This window comes from Aedes albopictus, chromosome 1 (genome assembly GCF_035046485.1).
Source record: "Aedes albopictus strain Foshan chromosome 1, AalbF5, whole genome shotgun sequence".
Lineage (NCBI taxonomy): Eukaryota > Metazoa > Arthropoda > Insecta > Diptera > Culicidae > Aedes > Aedes albopictus.
The window spans coordinates 29,190,486-29,215,750 of NC_085136.1; the positions used below are offsets into that span (position 1 = coordinate 29,190,486).

At 39.1% G+C, this 25,265-nt stretch overlaps 2 protein-coding genes across 3 annotated transcripts; one reads left to right on the forward strand and one right to left on the reverse strand.

The window, feature by feature from the left end:
* Positions 1–7,509: 7,509 nt before the first annotated feature.
* Positions 7,510–8,884, reverse strand: LOC109428439 (probable alpha-aspartyl dipeptidase). Of its 2 annotated transcripts, none has more exons than XM_019704204.3 (3): positions 8,646–8,884; positions 8,241–8,370; positions 7,510–8,178 (listed from the first exon to the last, which is right to left on the reverse strand). In XM_019704204.3, the coding sequence occupies exons 2-3, from the start codon at positions 8,357–8,359 to the stop codon at positions 7,557–7,559; spliced, it is 741 nt and encodes a 246-aa protein (XP_019559749.3). In that variant the 5' UTR covers positions 8,360–8,370; positions 8,646–8,884; the 3' UTR covers positions 7,510–7,556. The 2 variants fall into 2 exon arrangements, with proteins under 2 accessions (XP_019559749.3, XP_029711298.2); XM_029855438.2 differs by lacking the exon at positions 8,646–8,884 and adding an exon at positions 8,459–8,626.
* Positions 8,885–23,493: 14,609 nt separating this feature from the next.
* Positions 23,494–24,263, forward strand: LOC109428545 (5-hydroxyisourate hydrolase). Its single transcript, XM_019704332.3, has 2 exons — positions 23,494–23,877; positions 23,939–24,263. Exons 1-2 carry the CDS (start codon positions 23,596–23,598, stop codon positions 24,023–24,025), a joined length of 369 nt encoding a protein of 122 aa, XP_019559877.3. The 5' UTR covers positions 23,494–23,595; the 3' UTR covers positions 24,026–24,263.
* Positions 24,264–25,265: the final 1,002 nt, after the last annotated feature.

Sequence of the window (25,265 nt, forward strand, 5' to 3'; positions counted from 1 at the left end):
TTTGTGGAACAAATTTTCAGTAAAGCGCTTTGCGACGAAAAAAATTTCGGCTGCGCCGCTATTTTCAAACTACGAATACAATTGCTCATTACATTTTACAAAATGTAAATTTATAATCAAAAAAGGTATCATTGACCGTTGAAAACCCCTCCCAGACACAATTTCTGGCTACGCCACTGACATAGTGCATAGTGCAGAGGTAATACAAAATGTTCGCAACTATCTTGAACATCCCTAGCTGCGATCAATTGCAGTTCTCGATGAACAAGCGCTCCAATGCACTTGGCAAGCATCCTAGAGAGTTAGGGACCTCGGCAAAGTTGTCAAGAATGATTGGTGCTACACTTTGATGTCTTTTTATTTTGATCTAGATCTGCTGAAACTGATTTAGATAAGTATTATCTTTCAATACTATGCTCTAGTGTTCCCGATATGCATCCTAGAGGGTAGGAATCTTCGACAAAGAGCTTTGGATTGGATAGTAATACATTCTTACGTATTCAGTTTTTATCTAAATCTGCTGAAACTGATTATCTAGTTTTGTCTTTAAATATAACGTCTTTAAATATATAAATACAATATGTTCTCGATATACATCCTAGAGGGTTGGAGTCTTCAGCAAAGTGTTTTTGGATTTGTTGATTCTTACGTCTTCGGTTTTGCTCAAGATCTACTTTAACTGATCTTGATCAGTGTCTTGGATTTATTGATACCACATTTACAAGCCTGCAATTTTGATCTATATTGCCTGTACCTGCTCTAAATATTTTTTTTAATTTTTGTATGTCACTCCAGAACACTAGAACTTGCATCCTAGAGAGTTGGAGTCTTCGACAAAGTGCTTTTGGTTGATACCTAGTTGCTATATTTTACATCTTCGGTTTTGGTAGAGATCTGCTGTAACTGACCTAGAGCAGTTTTTTTTCTTTCGATATACCTCTCCAGAGCTCTACATATGCATCTTGTTGGATGGCAGTCTTTGCTAAAGTGCTTCGTATTAGTTGACACTACATTCTTGCGTCTTCGGCTCTGGTCTGTATCTGTCTAAAGTGATCTAGATCAGTTGTATCTACTTGTTAGTACTTCATATTGATTGTTACTATAGTTTTACGTCTTTATTGTTGGTATAGAACAACAACAGCGATGCCAGATGATTTTAAAATAATCACCTCTCGATATAAATTCGGGGTGGCGGGCGCGGAGATTCCTCTCTGGAGCCCTCTGTCATCATGTACTTGACACATTAATGACTAATCCGATTCCCCTGGCTTCACTTTTTAGTCGGATGTATGTTTCCGCCATCGTCTCAAATTTACGAGCAATTATATCAATAATTAAGGTTATCACGTCCGATTGTATGGGTGGCCCTTTTGAAGATGTACTGCCGTAATTCTGCAAAGTGACGCAAGCGACATTGATAGTTTTAACTCAATTTTCGGTTATTATGCATAAAACTCTTGGACATCCTCTAAGTTTCTTTCCATAGATGATAGATTACGAATAGATCTTGCATTCTAATACAGCAGATATACTACAGTGTTATTTTTGCACCAGAGATAGTGTATGATATACCAAAAAATATGAAATTTTGAATGGCGCTTACGTCACTCTGCAGAATTACGACAGTGTATAGGTACGTTTTATGAGAAAATAAATGCACATCAATTCGCGTTGTTCAAAATTATGGAATTTACCATAATACCACAGGTAAATTTTCATACATCGCCTCGGAAAAAAATAAATTAGAGTGTTAAACTGGTAGAAAACAAACCAACGTTTACACGACGATTCTCGACATTAGTGTTTGTGTGAGAAATGTCACTAATCCTTATATCATCAGCGAAACCAAGCAAATGAACGGACTTCGTGAAAATCGTACCACTCCACATTGGAGTAAATCATATCGATACCTGATCATAAGTGGAAAAACTCAAAATGAATCAATTGGGCTTTCCGTTGTGTTTTTGCCAAGTGTAGTTATCGTGTAATCGTTTGACAGCTGAACAGTGTCCAAATGCTTTGTTTACATTTGTCAAAAGAGGTTTAGTGAAGCTGTATTTTAGCCGTTTTCTTTGTTAGAACTCACAATGCGTACAAGTTTTGACCACACAAAGTGAATAAAATTGATAGTTAATGCAGTTTGTTAAAGAAGTTTGATGTTCTTATTCTGTCTATTTGAAGCCCAAACAAATTGACGTTAAGTTTACATACAATATATGAAAATAATAAAAAAATATTGGTGGAATCCTTTACCGTACATTCAAAATGAAATAAGTTGATTTTCCGGCTGTTTCCAAAAAATCTTCTTTAATTGCATGATAAAACTATTGTTCCTCTTTCGAATGTAGAAAGAAAACCTTCCGGATGTTTCCGATTTTAAAAGTTGCAACTTTTTGAAAAAAATCTTGATAACTTTATTATTATATGATATTATTTGCCTAAAAACACTATTTGGCTCTCTGAACGTATTTTTGCTGAAAACTAGATTTCAACAGCTTTCAAGCAAAAAAAGAAGTTTAAAATCGGTCAACTGGTTCAAAAGCTGTGATTTTTTGAAAAATTTTAGTTTCGAAAAATCTTGATTTTTACAATCATAAAATTGGTCACCCTAATGACGAAATAAAAAAAATACGGGTCTAATTTTTTTCGATAAACTGCAAAACCACCAAGCATCACGATGTTCGGAGACACACTATACCGATTTTCTATGGAATGCACAATGGGTCCAGAGCCGTATTTACGAAGACAAAAATGTTTGTGCCTAAACCATAAGTTTTAGATACATGGTGTCTTTGGGAAACTTTCTTCTTATTTTTTGACGTTTTTTCTCATTATTGTGAAATAAGGGTGGTCCCTCTAGTTTCGCTGATCCAAACATCTGCTTTTTAATAGTTTTATGTACGTTCACAAAATGTTCTACAAAGTTGTAAAAGAACTTATTTGGAGCAAGTTTGCCGAAGAAACCATTATTCTATCTCATATGGTTCCTAACTTATATTTTTTTAAAAGATTCATGTTAGGGTGATCCATGAATTGCAGTTTTCCTGAAATATCATTTAATTCGTTCGTTTTTAGTAAATACTTTGTTCCGAGCACTTTTAGACGCATATTTTTTTCCAAAGAGCACAAAGTTCTAACTCTCAAAGTTAAAAAGTTATTGGCATTTTTCTTCGAAAAATCACTTTTTTTTTAAAATGTCATATCTCAAAAAGGAGCAAATGGATTTTCAATCTCTCGATTGCATTGGAAAGATCGTACTCTGTTCTATTTATGGTGAAAAAACTGCAGGTACCTTTTTTGTTTAAAACTTTTTATTAAATTTTGAAAATGCGATTTTTTTCATGGAAATGCAGTTGTAAATTTGAAAATCGATGAGATACAAACTTGGCGTCTTCAACAAAATTGTGAGTTTTTGGCTGCTATGAAAGTGCCCAGAACAAAGTATTGCGAAAAAATCAACACATAAAATTATATTGAGTAAAAACAGATTTTCATATGAAAAGTGACACACTTCAAGCAAATTCAACTCGTCTTTGGTGAATAGATCAAAGTAGATTGGTAAATGGTCATCCATTTCATTCTAGAACCAATGTTTATTTATACTGTCATCACCATTTAGGCACAATGTTGATAAGATATTGTAAATCATGTAACTTTGATAGGCTTTTATGTGAACATAAACATATACTAGTGATTGACATTTTCACTATCCATACATTGAAGTGATGAAATTGAAATTAAATTGATGAAAATCAGCTCAATATCACATTTTAAGTTGAGATCATTGACAAATTATGGACTATAAGCAAATTTAAACATTTTCGACATGGTTACTTCGATCTATCTAACAAAGACTTGTCGAGTTTGCTGGAACAATTTCATATGAAAATCGGTTTTTATTCAATATAATTTTATGTGTTGATTTTTTCGCAATACTTTGTTCTGGGCACTTTTAGAGCAGCCAAAAACTCACAATTTTGTCGAAGACGCCAAAGTTGTATCTCATCGATTTTCAAAGTTACAACTGCATTTCCATGAAAAAAATCGCATTTTCAAAATTCAATAAAAAGTTTTAAACAAAAAAGGTACCTGCAGTTTTTTCACCATAAATAGAACAGAGTACGATCTTTCCAATGCAATCGAGAGATTGAAAATCCATTTGCTCCTTTTTGAGATATGACATTTTGAAAAAAGTTATTTTTCGAAGAAAAATGCCAATATCTTTTTAACTTTGAGAGTTAGAACTTTGAGCTCTTTGGAAAAAATATGCGTCGTTGATAGTTCTAAAAGTGCTCGGAACAAAGTATTTACTAAAAACGAACGAATTAAAAGATATTTCAGGAAAACTGCAATTCATGGATCACCCTAACATGAATCTTTCTAAAAAATATAAGTTAGGAACCATAAGAGATAGAATAATAGTTTCTTCGGCAAACTGGAGCAAGTGAATAAGTTTTTTTACAACTTTGTAGAACATTTTGTGAACGTACATAAAACTATTAAAAAGCAGATGATTGGATCAGCGAAACTAGATGGACCACCCTAATTTCACAATAATGAGAAAAAAAGACCGAAGAATAAGAAGAAACTTTCCCTAAAACACCATGTATCTAAAGCTTAAGGTTTACTCACAAACATATTTGTCTTCGTAAACACGGCTCTAGACCCATTGTGGAACGGTTGTATTATTTAAAAAAAATCTTGTTGAAGTCGGCTAGATTGGTTGTTTCTCACTGCTAGGTGAATTTATCATTATGAAATTCATTGAAAACTATTGAATACGTTTCATTACCAGAGTTTAAAATTTTCATTTTCAATGAGTGAAATTCAACGGGAATTTTGAAAATTATCAACTGAGGGATCAAAATAAAATTCATATTGGTGAATGAATTTTCTCACTTATTCATTCATTTTTCTGTCACTGACAATTTTCACTGAAGAATATAACCAGACCGTAACTCCCGATTATACTTCCAATCACCTCAAAACTTGTGTAAAGTAGTTAATTAGAATACTTATTATCTGCTCTATTTGTCCATTAAGTCGGGTTATGCGTCTGTTAACAGAAATTGGACCTTTATGACGTGCCAAAAAATATTCGTGACAGAGAATTGAATGAAAAAAGAGAGGCATTCAGCTGACAATGAATGTGGCCAAACACGAATGAAAAAATGAGAATGTCAATTTTCATTTTCAGTCTTCGAATTTTTTACTCTCTTTTCATTACTAATTTGGGTTACATTTGGGTTGCGAAAATACGTCAAAATAATTTTGATCAGTTTTGATGTACTAGGTGCTCCACTGTGCACTCGTGTTTGCTCTCCTTATTACACCCTCTAAAGCAATGTTGAACAGCAAGCACCAAAGACCATCACCTTGCCGTAACCCTCTGCGATTCGAGAGTGTCTCTGATACTCGAACTACGCACATTACTCGATCCATCGTCGCCTTGATCGATCGTATCAGTTTATTCGGGAATTCGTATTCGTGCATAATCTGCCATAGCTGTTCTCGATCGATTGTTTCATACGCCGATTTGAAATCGATGAATAAGTTATGTGTGGGCACGTTGTATTCGCGGTATTTCTGCAACACCTGGCGGATGGCGAACATCTGGTCCGTTGTAGCACGTTTACCCTTGAATACAGCCTGATATTGCTCCACGAACTCTCTTGCAATCGGTGATAGACGGCGGCATAAAATTTGAGAGAGTACCTTGTAGGAAGCGCTCAGTAGTGTGATCGCGCAATCCAACTTGTCGCCCTTTTTTGTAGATGGGACACACGCTTGGTAGTTGATCTGCTGCAGCGGCTTTGTTGTTTTCAACCGGCTAACATCCTCTTCAATCTCTTGAAGGTTAGGGTTCGGTGCTTGCAACGTCGCCATTGAGGTGCTCATCGTAATGCTGCCGCCACCTCTCGACCACCTCACGCTTGCTCGTGAGAATATTCCCGTGATTATCTCGGCACATGTCGGCCTGTGGCACAAAGCCTCTGCGCGAGCGGTCCAACTTATCGTAGAACTTTCGTGTGTCCTTAGCGCGGTACAGCTCTTCCATCGCTTCGCGATCTCGTTCTTCCTGCTGGCGCTTCTTCATCCGGAAGACTGAGTTCTGCCTGTTCCGCGCCTGTCTGTAACTTGCTTCATTCGCTCTCGTACGGTGTTGCAGCATTCTCGCCCATGCTGCATTGTTCTCGTTTTTCAACTGTTCACATTCGCCGTCGTACCATTCATTTCTGTGATTCGGAGTCGCGAAGCCTAGTGCTGCAGCACTTCGACTCGATTTGTTCATTAGGAATGTTGTTGATTAGGAATACCAAAAACAAAAACGATTTTGACATTGCGTTTCTATCACGGGTATCTCCCATGCGCGTTACCGCCGCAGCTCAGTAAGATGAGCGCCGCAATACGAACATTATCTTGCTTGCGATATGATACAATTTACAAAATTGATTTCCATGAGTATGTATTACAGTTAAATTCAAAAGGAGCAAACTCAGGATAGTTATAATTTCTATGCAATGAAAGCTTATGATATTGGTAATTTCCTGGCCATGATGTTTCTTCTCTAAACCCTTTAACGCTCATGGTGTCTAGAGCACCATCACTTTTTGGCGAGTCAGACCTAACCCGAGCAAAGTCGAATAACAGCCCCATAACAAAATGATAACTGGTGCTCACTGCAAAACTCATTTACCAATTTTGTGATATCACCCTGATTATTCATGTTACCGCACCTGTCGAACTCTGAAGCGTCATCATCGACAACAACATCGGAAGCTAGTTATCAATGACTGAGCAAATATCTCACTGATAACAAAATGAGTTTTCAATCTGAGCATATCGATTGATTTACAGAAGTTGTTATCAGGATGCCGCTGATGATAATATAATGAGATTTTTTAATGATATCGTGGGTAGAATTGGTTGTTATCATGTTTGTTATGTTGCCTGCTTATTCAACCAAACTGAAAACGAATTTAGTTAATTATTTTTGATATCAGATAACACAGTTTGTTATCCGTTTATTATGAAACTTTGCTCGGGAAACCAGTTCACTTCAATATTCTAAAAGAGCTATTGGAAAGAGGTTGACGGCTTATTAGAGTACTTGTACACCCTACATCCTGGTTCAAAAGTGAAACTATTTATGAACAATCAATAACTATTGATCAACAACTATTGAATAACAGTTAAAAACGAATAACTATTTCGATAAATTAAAATGATTTCCAACAACTTTTATTCGAGCAATTGTTATTCAAAGCGTTCATAAACATTCAACACTTTCATGGGCAGGAAGGAGTTAATCATAAATGAAATTTACCACTTTCAATAATAATTAAAGTGTAGCCAAATCATAAGTGGTTTCAGTGTTCTTTCTTCCTAAGTTGTTTTGCCTCAGCGTATGTAAAAAGCCATAAAAATAGTCGACTTAAACCAAACAAAAAATACTGTGGCAAAACAAAGGCTTTCGGAACCGTTGCATCATCAATATATCATCGTCAATAAATTCAACCGTGTTATTAATACTCAACCCAAGCAACACTCTCACCTCACAGTTTCATCAAAAAGCTCAAGTCCGAACCGGTCTCGAGCTCTTCCGGTTCCATCCCTTTCCTAAAAAGCCGTGCCTTGCGCGTCCCGATCAGCGTCGCCTTCTCGCCATCTACCACCAGAGTGCTTCCTTCCCTAAGCCCCAACACGGGCACCTCGTTCTGCTCGTGAAACTGCAGAATCCGTTCCTCCCGAGTCTCGCCCTTGTGCGTTCCACCCACTTCCGGATCCAGGTAGTGCGGATTGATGTTGAAGGGCACCAGCGCCAGGGCATCGAACGACGGCGGGTACACAATCGGCATGTCGTTCGTCGTCCGAATGCTCCTGGTGGCCACGTTCGTTCCGGCCGAACTGCCCACGTAAGGCACCGAATGGTTCAGAACACGATCCCGGATGGGCTCGACCAGACCGCGATCGTACAAGGTCTTCAACAGCAGAAACGTGTTCCCACCTCCGATGTAGATGGCTTGAGCTTCCCGGACCGCTGCCACCGGATCCGGTGCGCTGTGAACGCCCTCACAGTCAAAGCCCCATCGTTTCAGTACGGTTCCCACCTTTTCCGTGTACCGGTCGTAATCGGCTAGGGCGTACGGGACGAACAGCACCTTGCTGACATTATTTCTGTGAATAATAGTGAAGTTAGAAGTGGTGCTTACTTCCGAAGAAGAGTTCTCGATACGAACTTTTTGAAATAGTTGCTAAGATCCTGTTCGGCGTGCTGGAGGTACTCGTAGCCGTGCACGGCCGACGAGGACATCAGGAAGAGCTGTCGTTTGGCAGTCATCTTGAGCACTGTGTTCATGGAGTCGCTACCTGGAATGGTGAGAATGCCAGCATAGAGAATTACCAACAAAATCTTCCAGAAATACGATGCCATCTTTTTCGAGAGTTAATATCTTACTGGAACAGGAACGATGAGCTCGGGTATCGAGTTATGAGCCCTTCCCGAAATATGTGTAAACGAATTCAATTGAGTCATGAATACAATGTTCAATTGAGTGAAAGAATAAGGATTGCGAAGCCCGTGCTGATGCATGACGATGAAGCAGTGAAATTGAATTATTTAACTTCAGGATCTTTACACTTACCTACCACTGGAGCAATTGAACTGAACTGATGCAATGTTGGCCAGTAATATCAAACCCTCCGATAGAAAAGATAACCACCTTATCCTACTTAATACTATTCAACAATCTTCAGTCTTTTGTTGTAGTTGCTACTGATAGCAGAGAAGAGAAACAAATTCGCTTGGCTATTAAAATAAAATTACAAATGATTGGTCACAGAACGAAGAACTGATAAGGAACAATAACGACACTGCGCGTAAGCCGAATGATAGGCTAAAGGAGATGGGAAGAAAAATAGCGATGTTCAACTACATGCTCAAACTGCATTCATTCGCGAGCTAGTTTCTGAATTGACGAGTGCACCGATGAACTGAATTCATCGCGGTTCGAGAATTTTGACACTACAGCGGGGTCGTTCCCAATCAGAATGGTTCAATTCTGATTGGAAATCGTCCACTTCTGATTGGAAGCGACCCCGCTCTAGTGTCAAAATTCTCGGACCGCGATGAATTCAGTTCATCGGTGCACTCGTCTATAGTTTCTGAAAGCTAGTTAATGAATCTTCCAGTAGGCGCTGAATCGCCCTGAATGAAGAATTTGACTAGGACTCGCAATACGTTTCCTTTAAAACGAGTTATTACGGCAAGTAGTACGAAGTGATATTTACAAACATGACAATTGATACAAATCAGCCATGTACTTCGTCGATATTCCCAAGCATATATGCACACAATCATCCGTCATTCTCATACCAGGGGTCTGCCACTATGGGGTTTAACACTTTGTACACGGACGAAGGACAAAGAAAACAAAGATCGTCTGTAAAGAAAAAAAAAGTACTTAGCTCACACTTGAATTGAACAGAGCTAATGTTTGTTGTGTTTGCATTCCACTGTGAGCGGTGGTGCAAAATGTAGACCGTAGAAAGAAGGAGAGTAAAAATGACTGACAGCATTGTATTACTTTCCCTCTTACAGCCAAAAGTTGAACATCATGCTGTAAGGTATGACAGTTCACACAGTGGTCGTTCAGAAGTTTTGAATTGTACATTTACATTGTGGATTCATTTCCGGGAAAATATTGTGCGGGTATTCCCTAATCGAACACGACGGTTTGGAACGGTCGTGCCTCGAACAGTCCCAAAAATCGTCCGTTTTCTCCGTAACACCTGGTTTCACAGTCGAATGTGTCAAAAATGACAGATTTGCATGTGCTTGTTTTGCTGCCTCACTCACATTTCATCTTCGCTCTCCTTCTTTGTTCAACGATGACAGCAGAAGGTCGCGTCAAAAACTGAGATCTCGCGTTTAGTATCATACAGGCGTATCTACAATGATCGATTTCTCTTCGTCGATTTTCTCTTCGGATTATCCCGGAAAATAATACCAATATTCGGATGATCTCTCGGTGTATTTCGGTGAAGGACGACTAGAGCTCTAGCATCTAAAACAACAAAAACAACCGAAAATGATTTGCAGGCCAAGTTATTAGCCGAAGAGAAAATCGATAAAAAGAAATCGATCATTGTAGATACGCCTGTATGATACTCAGCGCGAGAGATAGTTTGTGCAAAAGTGGCAGCAAGGGGATATCACATTGACGAGGTTCGTAGAAAAGGGCGTTTGAAATAGAGTGTCGAATCGACTTTCGAATCCAGTAGCCAAGGAAACTCACAATATTCTTTCGAAAATATTTTATGTATCGTTTATAAAATGTTATGGATCATTTTCTATGTTTTATGAATTGTTCTCCTATTTTCTAAGGATCATTTTTTCAAATTTTATGGATCGCTTTCATATTTTGTATGGATCTTCTCACTTGAGGCTTATTAAGGGAGGGATTATGAAGATGTTGTTGATTAGTTTAAATTTTCACCTATACGGTTTCGCATTATGCGATTTACACAGTGTATTCTGTGTATCCTCGCCTTTGGCGTTTTCCAATCGATGCCGATCTGGTTTTATTGCTGCTGTTCTTTGTTGTGCTGTTATTGCGAAGAGTTTAATCTTACCTAGTTTGTGTTGGGTATCTCAGCACAGCGGACAAGAACAACCGACCGGACAATTAATTATCACCCCGGGATTAGTGACTTGTTGAAAATAACTACACGGATTTCGGTTACGTCGACGTCTATTTACAATCACGGTTAAGTATGGACTAAATAATAATACAAAACAAACAATCGTGTCAGCTGTTACGCTTCGTCATTTAACTTCTGCACATACATACACACGACATCTGTCATCAATTTACCAAGGGGCTAACACGTTTAATTAATGTATAACCTTTCCAGGGGGCTGTCACTACTCTACTCCAACAATTTGGGTAGTAGCTACGGTTAGGATAGCTCAGATCAATCTTCAGCATAAAAGAACAGCAACAATCAATCTTTGCAGGCTTATGCATAATGGTACAGCCCAAATGGTCTTGGTCCAAGAACCCTCCTTTCGTAAGGGGAATTTCTATCTAGGAAACCTTGTGAACCCAATGTTTGGTACTTTCAGTGAACATAAAATGGCAAACTCGCGTGTCATGCCTCGAGCCTGTGTGCTTGTCAACAACACAATAGTTGCTACACTCATCTCTGAACTAACCACCAGAGATGTGCTATCACAATTGATGTATCTGTTGGAAACCTCAACAGGAAATACGTTTATTGTTCGGTTTATTTACCGCATGATTAACCATCCCCTACGGATACTTTCAAACAAGTCATCGCATACTGTACTTCAAAAGGCCTTCCGCTAATTGTTGGCAGAGATGCTAATGCTCACCATATCATCTGGGGCAGCTCAGATAATAAATTGTGAGGATTCAGTTTGATAGAGTACTTAAGAAGTACAGATCTTGCATTACTTAACATAGGCAACCGCTCAACCATCATGGTATTTGCTAGAGAGGGAGTGTTAGACATAACGTTTTGCACTAGTAGAATTAGTCACGAGCTGACCAATTGGCATGTGTCAGATGAAGAATCTTTAACTGACCATCGCTACATCTTTTTTGAACATTTGAATGTTACTTCGCAAACATTGCGTTTCAGGAATACTCTAATCTAATCTAATCTAATCTAACACATACGCAGCCAGTACAAGAAAGCATCCTGGAAAATAATTGGGTTAGATTACGCCCGATTATTTTTCTTGTCAATATTGATGCTTGCAGCATATCGAAGATATGACACAAGCCTCAAAGCGTCCAGGCCTACTGCGTAGCGTTTACCGCGAAGATGATTCTTTGAAATGATTCGATTTCCTTGAGCTTTTATTTAAAATCAGATCACTTCTCGAATCTGCATGGGTGGAAGGATGCGTGAACATACCGTACCAAACGCTCCGAGATTTGATTAATTATATGATTGTATAAATAGTGGTATGTATGTAACTTATGTAATAATAAAATATTAAATAGAAGCATGAAACGTTCTCACCAAATTAAGTTTGTTCATCCGCGGATCCGTTGATTGAGAAATGATATTTCTGACGTCCATCTGGTGGACTGATGTTGACAACCGGATTCATTTGTGACGTCTTCGTTTCTATGGTGACGTGTTGGCGACGTAGTGCTATACGGTTCACCAAAGACGAGCGATGTTAACCCGGCACTGAATTAGACGATTCTGGTAACAAAACGCGCGACCTTTGTTACAATAAAATCCATCGATATGCGGATCTTTCACATAAATCTAACTTAATTTCTCATAACCGGAGGCGGTAGGCAGAGCACCGACGTAAAATCAAACACATGATTGGAAAAAAGATTTCACATCATAACGAAACTTGCACTTGCGAGTGGGACTTCACAGGGATCCACTTTTTACTCGGGTGGCGAAGTGCCGCACAGATCGCTGGAGGAATCGCGGAAGAAACTTTTCAAGAAAACACTTCTTTGCTTGTGTTGGCGTAGTTTGATGGATGATGGAGTGGATTGAAACAGTCTTTTAGTTGTTGTACTGAACAGCTTTAAAGCTAAAATATATTTGCAGAAATTAATTTTCATTAGGTGAATTAATCTATAATGTACTTACAATTCTGTCTTTTTCCATATGCTACGCTACTACGATAACCGACTTGGAAACTATTGCTATCGCAAACTGATATTTATTGCACTTACTACGTGCCAAATTTATAACAACATCACCAACTCGCTTGGAGCTAACAATGGAGCTGACTGTGCTTCTATAAGCTAACTCTTCTGCACAGTCTATATTGATTACAATTGATCTGTTGGGCGCATCGATACACAAAGGAAACCCAGGTTGTTCCACCATCTATGTAGATCGATTGCCGCTGCACAGTGGTTGCGGCAACAGCTTGCAAGGAACGACATCAAGCTAAACGATGCACTTTCTTCCAGATTCTAAATCTGATTTCTTTTTGTGGAGTTCATATCCAGCAGACTGCATAATCACACGCGATCAGTTTCCGGATGGCGTAGCGACAGTCGAATCCATAGTTAAAAAACACCAAACGGGAACGTGAAAAAAATTGACAAGCGAAATTGAAACGCGTCCGTTCGCGGCGAAGCCTACTTCGATTTCCATTGCGTTTCAGGAATACTCTGTCAACAAACTGGGATCTATATTTACTGATTTGGTAGACACTCCAAGCGATTTAGTAGATGATGCCATTGATACTACAACGACCTTCATCACGGAAGCTTTTGAAGAAGCATGCCCTCTACAGTCTGTGAAGATCACAAGAGGAACTCCTTGGTGGAATTCTGATCTGGCGAAACTCAGGAAACAATGCAGAAAGAGTTTGACCTCTTTTCTTCTGAAATGCTTAGAAATGCTTAGAACGCATTGTGGATCATCACATCCGTGATGTTCATCTGGCCAACGTGCCTCTTCATGTGAACCAACATGCCTACCAATCTGGTAAGTCCACTGTGACTCTTTTACACAAGGTTGTTTACGATATCGAGAAAGCATTCGCTCAAAAGCAGTCTTGTCTGGGTGTTTTCTTAGATATCGAGGGTGCCTTTGACAACGTGCCTTTCGATGCCATATTGGAAGCCGCACGGAGTCATGGTATATTTCCAATGATTTCCAATTGGATTTACCAGATGCTCAAAAACCGATATCTCTTCTCGACATTGCGTCTAGCAGGGATTAGGAAATTGAGTGTTTGTGGATGCCCCCAAGGGAGAGTCTTATCACCACTTTTGTGAAATCTCGTAGCAGCTGATAAGGCAACTTAATAATAGCGGTTTTCCTACTTATGGTTTTGCCGACGACTACCTAACATTGTTAGTTGGTATGTGCATCAGCACCCTTTTCGACCTGATGCAAAGCGCCCTTCAGGTAGATGAGGGTTGGTGTCGCCAATATGGCCTTTATGGCCAATATGGCCTTTCGGTTGTGTGGTGGCAAAAGGGCGAAGTGAGAACGATCCAATCAAAGTTAGGTCATCTCCACAGGATGTACCTAATGGCGATGTCTGGAGCGTTCTCTTCAACTCCCACGGCAGCGCTTGAAGCTCTCTTTTACGTTGCTCCACTACACATACATCTCAAACAAGAAGCACTTTCTTGCACTTACCGTTTACGGCTACTTGGTCTACTAGAGGAAACTCCTGTGAACCGCACATCAACACACACCTCGTTGTTTCCACTATTGGTGAATTGGGACAAAATTGTCCTTGCTCCAAGTGATATTACAATTGCTTGTAATTTTCCATATAGGACCTTTTTCACGAACTTCCCTTCCCGGGAAGAGTGGACATCTGGATAGCTGGAAAGAAGTATTTCGGACGGCATCGTATGTTACACTAATGGCTCCCTTCTCGAAGGTCGAGCAGGTGCTGGTGTATATTCTCGTGAGCTAAGGCTGTATCAGTCTTACTCACTTGGTAGACACTGCACCGTTTTTCAGGCCGAAATCTTTGCTCTTATGTGCGGAGTGCAATCAGCACTTCAGCAGCACGTAATGGGCAAAGTAATATACTTCTGTTCAGATAGCCAGGCTGCTATTGTGGATTTAGCACTAAATTGGTGTCGGAAGTACCTTCATTGACTTCCGCTGCCTTTCCTATGCGTTAAACATAACGTCGGAAGTAGTGCGCTGTATAGAGCATCAGATTTACTATACAGCGCACTACTTCCGACGTTATGTTTAACGCATAGGAAAGGCAGCGGAAATCAATGAAGTTACTTTCGACACCAATTTGGTGCTAAATCTACAATATTAAAGCACTTGCTTCGGCCAACTCCAGATCGAAGATAGTTATCGCTTGTCGAATTCAAATCGAGGACCTGAATTCAGCAAACGCTGTTCACCTTGTATGGTTAGCTAACACCTGATGAGTTAGCTCGCACTGGAGCATCACATGACTTCATTGGCCCTGAGCCAGCTATTCCGGTATCCAAGTGTTGGTAAAGCTTCAGATTGACACCTGGGCTGCCACTCAGCACAAACAATACTGGAATAGTTTGGAGTCATGTCGTCAAACAAAATTGTATTGTATTGAGCCATCTCTAGGGGTGGCAAAGTATCTAACAAATCTGTCAAAGCAGAATTGCAGCATGCTGGTCAAAGCATTGACTGGTCACTGCCGACTCAGCTATCACATGGCGAATATTCAGCAAGCTGATTCATTTGCATGTGATAGCTGTGAATCCGATTATGGAACTTCGTATCATTTGATATGTAACTGTCCAGTTTTTGCGCAACTGCGTTTCCGAGTACTCGGGAAACACTTATTAAGTGAAACTGACTTCAGATACCTGAATATTCAGGATATTCTGTTGTTCTTAACCCGCTGTGGTAAAGAGCTATAGGCTCTGTTTCGCTTTATGCGTTATTACAGTGCCCTTTTCAGGGCGTTGTTTGAACCCATTGTGGTACGCTTATGCGTTAGTACCCTCTTCCAGGGTACTTTTCCTATTTCCCTACCTGTCCTTATCCCCATCCCTATCCTTATTTCCTTCCTTTTCCCTCAGGTAGACGATGAAATAGACTATTATTTTGGCGATGGCACAAATGTTCCAAATGGAGGATAACGTGCCTCTGGAGCCGGCCTTCTGATAACTGATACCTGTCAAACTTACATTCATTCCCTTCCCCGGTTGACTGTGAGGACGTGGCCGGCGCCATTATTGACCCTATAAAGTTAGAGCTCTCGCAATGTGTAGACTGAGTAGCAACTACGACGTGTATGGTCGCCAATGCTTATGCTCAAGAAGAAATGAAAAGAATTCTCCGTGCACAAAAGAGTGCGTTTTTGATGACTTCGATGAAAAATTTGAAAGAGAAACGATAGAGAGATAAAACGGTTTTTTAGCGCCACCCTAGTAAACTTAGAAAAACTGCTTCAAATTTGATCAAAACATTTTTTTCGCTTTATATTTTTTATTTCAAATTTCTCATTAAAGTAGGCTAAGAACCACTGCTTGAAGCTTTCATAAACGCATAATTTTATGCACAGAGTATGTTGCTAAGGCATCTGTTTTAAGGCATCTTCCCTCGTAAATCTGAGTCCTGATCCACCGTGCAATGGCTTAACTCACATTTTTCCCAAAAAGAAAAAAAAATAATTTCGCCAGGACCTTTTTCAAGGTTTTTTTGGGCTTGAAATTAATTTCCAAAAACACGTTTTTCAAGCAAAACCAGCATTTGTTAAATTTTAGACTCATACCATATTTTGCCAAGTTTTATAAATTAATAAAATACGCAACTTTTCTGAAGACATCGAAGCCATAAGAATTCAATAAAACAAGTTATCGGTAAATAAAAAGAAAATCGGGTTAAGTACGGTTCCTTTGAATTCCACTAAGAATTTGCATACTTTGACAGATACGTATTTCGACCTCAACTGTAAGGTCGTCTTCAGTGTCTTGTACTTGACTTGAGTCGAGTCAAGTACAAGACACTGAAGACGACCTTACAGTTGAGGTCGAAATACGTATCTGTCAAAGGATGCAAATTCTTAGTGGAATTCAAAGGAACCGTACTTAACCCGATTTTCTTTTTATTTACAGATATTCCCCTAACAAGCCCAGGTTAATCATCATCAAGTTATCGGTAAATTTATTATATTTTTCATCGAATTTTCGGCATGCATATCTGTTAGCCTGGTACACGGTTTATATGGGAAAATACAAAAAATGGAAAAACTCAAGTTCCTGTATACTTTTTGAGTTCCACTTTGGTCCCATATCATCTGTGCAAAATTTCAGATCGATCGGAAAAACTATATTTTAGCGCCCACCATTCTTAGTTTTTCATACGATTTACTATGGGGAAATATTACTCCTGCAAAGAAAAATCGCTAGGAGTCACCCCTAGATGCCTAAAAATAAGTCGACGAATGATTTCTGTAGAAAACTTCACTAGGAATCAGACCTCTGAAGACAGCAAATCAATGCGACGTTCGTGGAAAAAGTTATTAGGCTTTACCCGATCGATAAAATAACGAGATTTTATTATTTATTGACTCAGTGCTGAAAAATTCATTTCGTCATATCTGAATTCAATCACGTACAGCTCATTTTAGAAGCTGATCCTGAGAATATGGTATATGGAAAACTTGTGCGGCTAGACCAGTTCTGCAAGAAAATCACGAAAAAACTGCTATTTTTTGAATATTTAAGGTAAATGTCACGGACTACCTTCGAAAAATGCTAATGATATTCACGGTGAATATCATTTGGCATTTTTCAAAGGTAGTCCGTGACATTTACCTAAAATATTCCAAAAATAGCAGTTTTTCCGTGACTTTCTTGCAGAACTGGTCTAGCCGCACAAGTTTTAGATTTTTAGATTTTAGATTATTGTTATTCCTTACATGTTAAACAGCGTTTGCATGCCATTCGGTTTTCAGTCAATAACTTTTTTCACATGCCTCAGATCGCTTTGCGGTCTTCGGAGGGTTGATTCCTCGTTAAATTTCCAACAGAAATCATTAATCGATTTATTTTCAGGGGTTAAGGGGCAACCTGTGGCGATTTTTCATTGAAAAAGTGATTTTCCCCATACTAAATCGTATGAAAACTTAAAACGGCTGGCGCTAAAATATAGTTTCTCCGATCGATCTGAAATTTTGCACAGTTGATATGGGACTAAAATGGAACTCAAAAAGTGTACAGGAGTAAAATGTCTTTTTGTGTCTCACACTAATATCTGTTCTAAGGGCAAAACGGTGCAGATGAGGACACCCTTATCAGAAAGTAAAAAAATGTGAAACATTTTATTTTGTCAACCAATTTGGTATTAAAAGTGATCAGGACTGTTGAGCGAATTAGTCAAAAGAAGGTTACATATTATTTGTCATTCTTCTTCTTATTCTTTATGGCTCTACGTTCCCACTGGAACTTGGCCTGCCTATCTTCAACTTACAGTTCTTTGAACACTTCCACAGTTTTCAATTGAAGGGCTTTCTTTGCCTGCCATTGCATGAATTTGTATATTGTGAGGTAAGCACAATGATACACCACAGATAAACAGACGTAACACCTTGAACGATTTTCATGGAAATCCATCGCCCAGTTCATACTACCATCACCTGGTGGGAAAGTTGCACGAATCACTGTGTTGTGCAATATCGTCAACAGAAGGCGCTAGTGTAAAACGTCAAACGTATAGAAAAACGATGCGCGCGCCTCTGGTTGTGAAAGCCACAACTATGAAAATTTAAAATGATCGTTAAAAGCGTGGTCGATGTAAATTTTGCAAGTGTTACGTCTGTTTGTCTGTGGATACCAGTCTTGCGAATAATCGCGACCATGAGCCATTTAACGAGACGTTTCGGATCAGCTGATCGCTCATTTCATGAATGAAAATTTGACAGGAGTTGCGCCCAAGCCCGTGAGTGTTAATATCAATATCAACACTGTTGTCGTTTCGTAAAATAGACTATCACGAGACAATCACTTGAACCGCTTTCTGGAGTCACCCTTCCCAAGGTGATACGAACCAGCTAGCATGTCACGCCTGGAATGACAAACATGTTGTGGGTTCCACTCTTCGCAGCTTTGCAGCGATAGCAGTTGCTGAGTATGCTTCAGGCGGGTTGCTGGAGAATCAATCTCTCTGAGCAACGATGCATAATGGGCGAAGTGAGAGCGTTTGCCGTAGCCAGGGCGAACTGCGTGGTGCGCTCAATGTGTGCGTTTAAACCAGGCCCCTGACACGGCCTATATCAATGCATTGGAATCATGGTAGACAGGATGTCCTGGGCGCTAATAAATAACGCCCACTGTCAAATGCGAAAACATCAACAATTTTTTGTTTAACGTTTATTTTGGTTTGTTGATCAGTTATTGGAATCATTTTTTCCACCGCTTATGATCACAAAACACTTCAAACTCGCTTTAATAATCATGTACGGTAAGAGGAGCATGCGTTTAATTGAATAAAGCAACCCAACAAACACGCATTGTGAATGTGATTTCGTGTGTGGCTCACAACATCAAACAAAAGCTGCGTTTGTTGATTACACGTTCGTTTCAATTTGCACGAATATGAGTATAAGGCAGTTAGATGTTGGCTACGATAAATTTCATTCATGCCAGGGGCCTGGTTTAAACTGAGCAATGCAAAACGAATAGGATTTATGACGTAGTATTGCGACATTTGCACCCATTTAGACTCGGCCCGAATTCATTATTATCACAGTCGAATTTCGCACACGACTTCGCAGCGTCTAGCGTATACAAGTTCGGTTGAGTGCGTGACAGAGGCGTCGGAGGCACATCAGGTAAACAAAATAAGTTTGATTAGTATGAAATGTCACTGGGAAATAATGATTCAATGGATTCTCAAATTATCACAGTAGTCTAAACATTGATGAAAAACCCAATACATAAGTGACCCGATTTTGTCAGCCCATTTTCGAAACATACTTATTGCTCTCCTCAAAAACCTAAACAGGTTTTCAAACTTTTTATTCCGTTGTGGTCTGCATTCCAGCTGTAGTTTGATGATAAATATGAATGAATTGATTAAAGTTTGTCCGTAAGATAACGAGAGCAAAAAGTTTGTCTCTAAATGGAGCTGACAAAATCGGGTCCTTACTGTATACCGTGCTTGTGATAATACACATGCATAGTTTCACATGCTGTTGCGCGTGCATCTGCTTGAGGTGACGGAGAGAGTCATGACACTCACATGAGCCGTATCCAAGTCAGGATGATTGTAGCAAAACAAGGGTGACCGGGTGACTATGAGCGCTTGCACGCTGACGTCATCACTGTCTCCCTTTCTTTCTTTCCTTCGGTGTCGGTCCATAAAGCCGTCCTTGCCCTCAAAAAAAAATTTGAGGGCAATGTTTACAAATCGTATGAGAATTCGATGAGGTTATGTTTTTGATGCAAGCCTCTATGATGGGATTCTGTCTTTTCTGGTGTTAGCGACTGTAGAGAGAGCGAATCAGAAACCGCAGAGACAGGGTGATACAAGTTTGGTGTTTATCAGCTTTTTTGTGAATTGTACGCTGATGCTTCGCGACACTGGTGGATACACTACACTCAGGAAAAATCTTCATTTGATTCATGTGCAGATGCATATACCATAGTCAATTTATCAACTTCATTAATTCCATTTGTATCAAATACTCATTATACCATTTTCAAATGTCGCACATTTGCGACCAGCATATATGTCATTTGACATCTCATTCGAAGTATGTGCCAGCTCCATACTCAGATGGGAAACGAAACTCATAAAAAAAAAAACAAGGATGGCCGAAGAAAACAGTTTCCGCAAGCTCGTGTTGCGTGATCTCCAATTACCTGGCGAAATTTTAACAGTTTTTGAAGGTATTCGTATTTTTTATAAATATATTTACAATCGAAAATAACGAATAATTCGGGGGGAGCGACACTATTTTTGCCAAGCCAAAAAACCCCAAAAAAAAGCCGAAAAAAGTCGAAAAAACCCGGTAAAACCCGCAAAACTTATTATTTTTTGGACTTTTTTCAACTTTTTTTGAGGTTTTTTGGCTTGGCAAAACTAGTGTCGCTCCCCCTGGAATAATTACTTTTTCCAAGGTGCTGACATCGACTTCCTACGGTTGTCGCGAATTTCGAGAGACGAATTGCAGGCAGTACTGGGCTCCGGACCTCTTGATATTTGGAACATCGACGAAATTTTCAGAAGAATTCTCGTTTGGCGCCAAGAATCTGTAAGATTTTAGCTTATGTCTGCCATATATGGTTTATTTGCATTGGTTTTTCATTCATAGGGATTCGAAGACGTCGAAATCGTCGAGGATTGGCTGATTTGTGAAAGTCCGAAAGAGTCAGAGGAGAACACATCCAGGAAGGAGAACGAGCCTGCAAATGACACAGCTTCAACGGAGACATCTGAAGTCCTCGGAACCCAAAACCGGACAATAAAGGTTTTGCCGCAGAATAACGTCGATTCTGTTTCTAGTCCACCAAGTTCGCCCATCGCTATTCAGCCAAACATTTCCGAGGTCAAGTAGTAGATATTTTGAGAACTGAAAAAGATGATCTTTTCGCGATAGCACTTTTTTGGAAAATAGGCGAACTGAATGAGCACTATGTTGCATACGAATTAGTAGAGAAAACTTCCAGCTACAAAATGTTTAGCTTAAATGATGTAGATGGTCCGCCAGTCATGCCTCATAACGTACTGAACAAACTTTATGTGCGTAAAAAGTCTGATTTCCTTTCAATGGATTTATAACTACCCTTGCATAAAGAGTATGATACATGTTTCTGAAAAATTGTATTCAAATCTTGATTGAAGTTTAAACTGTTTCGTATTAAAAACAATAGTGTAAAATCCTCATCATTGCCTATTATAAAAACATTAGCTTTAAAGCATTTGTTTCGTGTATCAGAAAAAAATCAAACGAAATTACATTCAATGTACAATCATTCACTATATGTATGTATTTTAAAAATTTTAATTTGCAGAAGAGAGAGTCGATGAAGAGAACTCTCTCATGTTACTTTCGCCCTTATTTAAACTCAATCTAGAAATGTTTAAAAGTTGCAAATTGAATGTAAGGGAACGTTCAAAAATTACGTCCAACATTTTGGGGAGGGAGGGGGATGTTTCTAGAAAAGTGTGACAGTACGTGTATTGGGTATAGGGAAATTGCGTAACAGAGGGGGAAGGGGGGGTCTAGAAATCCCGAAAAACGATGGACGTAATTTTTGAATCTTCCCTAATTTCGTTTGAATTATTTCTGATACATGAAACAAAAGCTTTATTCGAGTGCTCCCAATGCTATAAACATAAAATACCTCACATTGAAACGATATATAAAATCAATGCATTCCATTGGGAGAATCCTTCAAAAGTATGTGCCTTGGTTATGGATTCCATGGAATCTCCCCTTCGATTCAATAAAAATAACTGTTGGCGATGATTCATTAAGTTTGCACATACAGGGGATAGACAAAATGATCGGGACAGGCAAAATTTTCCCTTTTCAAAAAATGTTCAATTAGCTGTAACTTTTTGTAAAGTGCATCAAATATTTTCAAATTTTTACTGTAAGTTCCTCAACTAGTTGTGTATCAGTGGACAAAATTTGGAAAAAATCGGACAATTCTTCACGAAGTTATAAAGATTTTTGAAAAAGGTAAAATTATCCGATAGCCAACTTTGAGCTGTTATATCTCCGGATTCAATGAACCGAATGCAATGAAATTTTGTCCATTTATGACTTATATAATGAGCTTTGAAAAACCATTGACTTAACTTAATATTCTTAACACGGAAGAAAGTTATAACGATTAGATTATTTTTCTAAAAAAAGATCAAATTATCCAAAACATCAACATCGTTTCAAAATTCAAGATGCAAATTATAGTTCATTTAGTTTCCCTCTAATTGACTTATATATAAATGCGTTTTGAAGGAAAGTAACAACATAGCCGCCAATAAATTGAAAAAGTAATGGGATGCATATTAAAAATAGACCAATTTACTAAAAAATCGTGAAAAAAATAAAATCGCTATAACTTTTTCGCTTGTTAAAAATTTCAAGTTTAGTTAAATGTTTTTCAGAGTTCATTATATAAGTCATGAATGGTCAAAATTTCATTGCAATCGGTTCATTGAATCCGGAGATATAAAAGCTCAAAGTTGGCTATCGGATAATTTTATCTTTTTCAAAAATCTTTATAACTTCGTGAAGAATTGTCCGATCTTTTCCAAATTTTGTCCACTGATACACAACTAGTTGAAGAACTTACAGTAAAAATTTGAGAATATTTGATGCACTTTTCGAAAAGTTACAGCAAGTTGAACATTTTTTGGAAAGTGAAAATTTTGCCTGTCCCGATCATTTTGTCTATCCCCTGTACTCTTCATGAGTCAAACCCCATTGCAAAAATCCATGGGGGTTGGCACATAGATCAAATGAAGATTTTTTCCTGAGTGTATGCCCAGGGAGTCGAGAAAATTTTCTCGACCAGATCGGGAATCGAACCCGCCCCGTCTCCGTATTGGCGATCCATAGCTTTAACCACTAGGCTAGCTGGAGACCCCATTATTAGTCAAAGTAGCCATGAGATTCACTCTCAATGCAGATGTAAATGCAGTTAAATCGAAATATGGACGATTTTTAATATGCTCATATCTCCTAAGCAGCGATCATAGATGGACAAACTGGTCAATTTTTGAAAGTTCTTCATATGCACTTTCTGATAATAGTATCCTCATCTGCACCTTTTAGCTCCTAAGAAAGATATGCATCAACGGGGCACCACGCACGTCAACCACGAATAGATGAATCGTAGTCCACATGATAAGACGATAAGGCCGAAAAGTTTGGGAAACACTGTTCTATTGGCTCACGATCAGATAAAAGAAAAAACATACCACCACAAACGAACAGTTCTATCAGTATTCCCACAATGCCAATCCAATCCATTCTTTGTAGTGGCTATTATCAACAAGTTGTCAACTTCTTTTGCCATCTTTTGCGTCTATACGCACAGTATACCTTGTTAGAAGCTTGAGAAACCGTGTTAACTTCCACCTTCATCCAAGATGAGCATATCGGTAGACATTTTCGACGCCAGCACCAAAAAGCCGGCAGTGAATTTGAAGATATCGTTGTGCCGTGCTCGGGGCATTGCATCGAACGGAGTCGTCATGAGCTGGGATAAGCTCGACGAAGGAGTTACCGATAGCAAAGGCCACTACAAAGCATCATCGTCTGGTGGTGATGAGGGGAGTACCCCCTTCGGCAATGGGCAGTACAAGCTAACTTTCAAGATTGGCCAGTACTATGAGCAGCTTGGAACGAGATCGTCCCATCCGTACGATGAGGTGAGTGAATAGATTGATGTGTTTTATGTTTGATTGATACATCAATTTGGGGATTTTGCAGATGCGTTTCGAAATCAACGATGAAAGCCGGGATTTTCACAGTAAGCTTAAATTGAATCCGACGGCAGGACTTGTTCGAGATGAATGAAGCTTTCCTGTCCATGACCCCAACAAAAACCACTAAGAACAATAGTAGATAAATTTAAAAGAAAAAAACCGTTATAATTCCATGGAAATCAAATCAAGTCCATTGTCGTCAGATATTAAATAGTACGGCTTCATTAATTCGTTGGATGGCTAAAATTTATTTTAATCGAATTTTTAAAGTGTTTATTGTAATATCATATACTTTCCTTTTAAATAAAAAACATAATGGCTATTCTGTATGCGATGCATTTCATATTATCTCCATGTAAACGTTACCGGGGCTAGATGACCTTCAGTTTTGTGCGTATTCCTGAAATTTTTGAAAGTGCACTGAAGCCTCTTTTTATGCACTTTCAATTCATGCACCTTTTCTATGAAAAAGAAGAGAGCTATTCAGAAACCAATTCATAAGAAAATGCAAATAATATCGGAAACTATGGCAATGGCGTTTTGTATTTATAAGCGAGAGTAAAGTGAGGATGCAGAGAAATTTCATGGGCCTCAAGGGGTTCTAAGGGGGTATCAGGAGATCTCAAGAGCTTTTCAGTGGGATCCCAGGGGATTTTAGGGATATTCAGGGGGTCTCAGGAGCGTCTCAGTGTGTTTCAAGGGGCCTCAGGGGAGTTTTAGGGGGTCCCATGGGGTTTCAGGGAAATTCCAGAGGGCCTCAGGGATGCTTCAAGTGATCTCAAAGGCGTCCTATGTGGTCTCAGGGGGGTCCAGAGCGGTCTCTGGGGCATTTTTAACGGTTCTCAAAGGCGTTTCAGGAGATTCCATGGAGTCTCAAGGCTAGGGCGTTTGTAGTATGAAGTATGTACTTAGTTTGTGTGCATGTACTTTAGTCGGATACTAAGCTACTCCCAATCAGTAGGCCTTGACTTAGATAGACTGACATCTGACACTTACACTGATCATTCTCAAATAAACGTTGATACTGAAAGCACGTATTTCACTAAAGCGTTCCAGGGGGTATCAAAGGTGTTTCTTGCACAAGCTTCTCTCTGAATCAATGCCTTCTTGGTGGTTCGAGAGAGTCAAAGGGTTTGGCCGTCATGGAAATTCTGTCTAGTGGATCGAGGAAAGAGTAGCCCTGGCTTTTATTTTCGTTGTAGAAGACGGTCCTTAACCCCACACTACCTGCATCTCTCTGTTCAGGTGACTGTTGAACCACAGTGGAAAAAAACAGTGCAAACCTACACTAAATTCTGTATCTCACAAACGCATTCAAATTTTCTAATGAA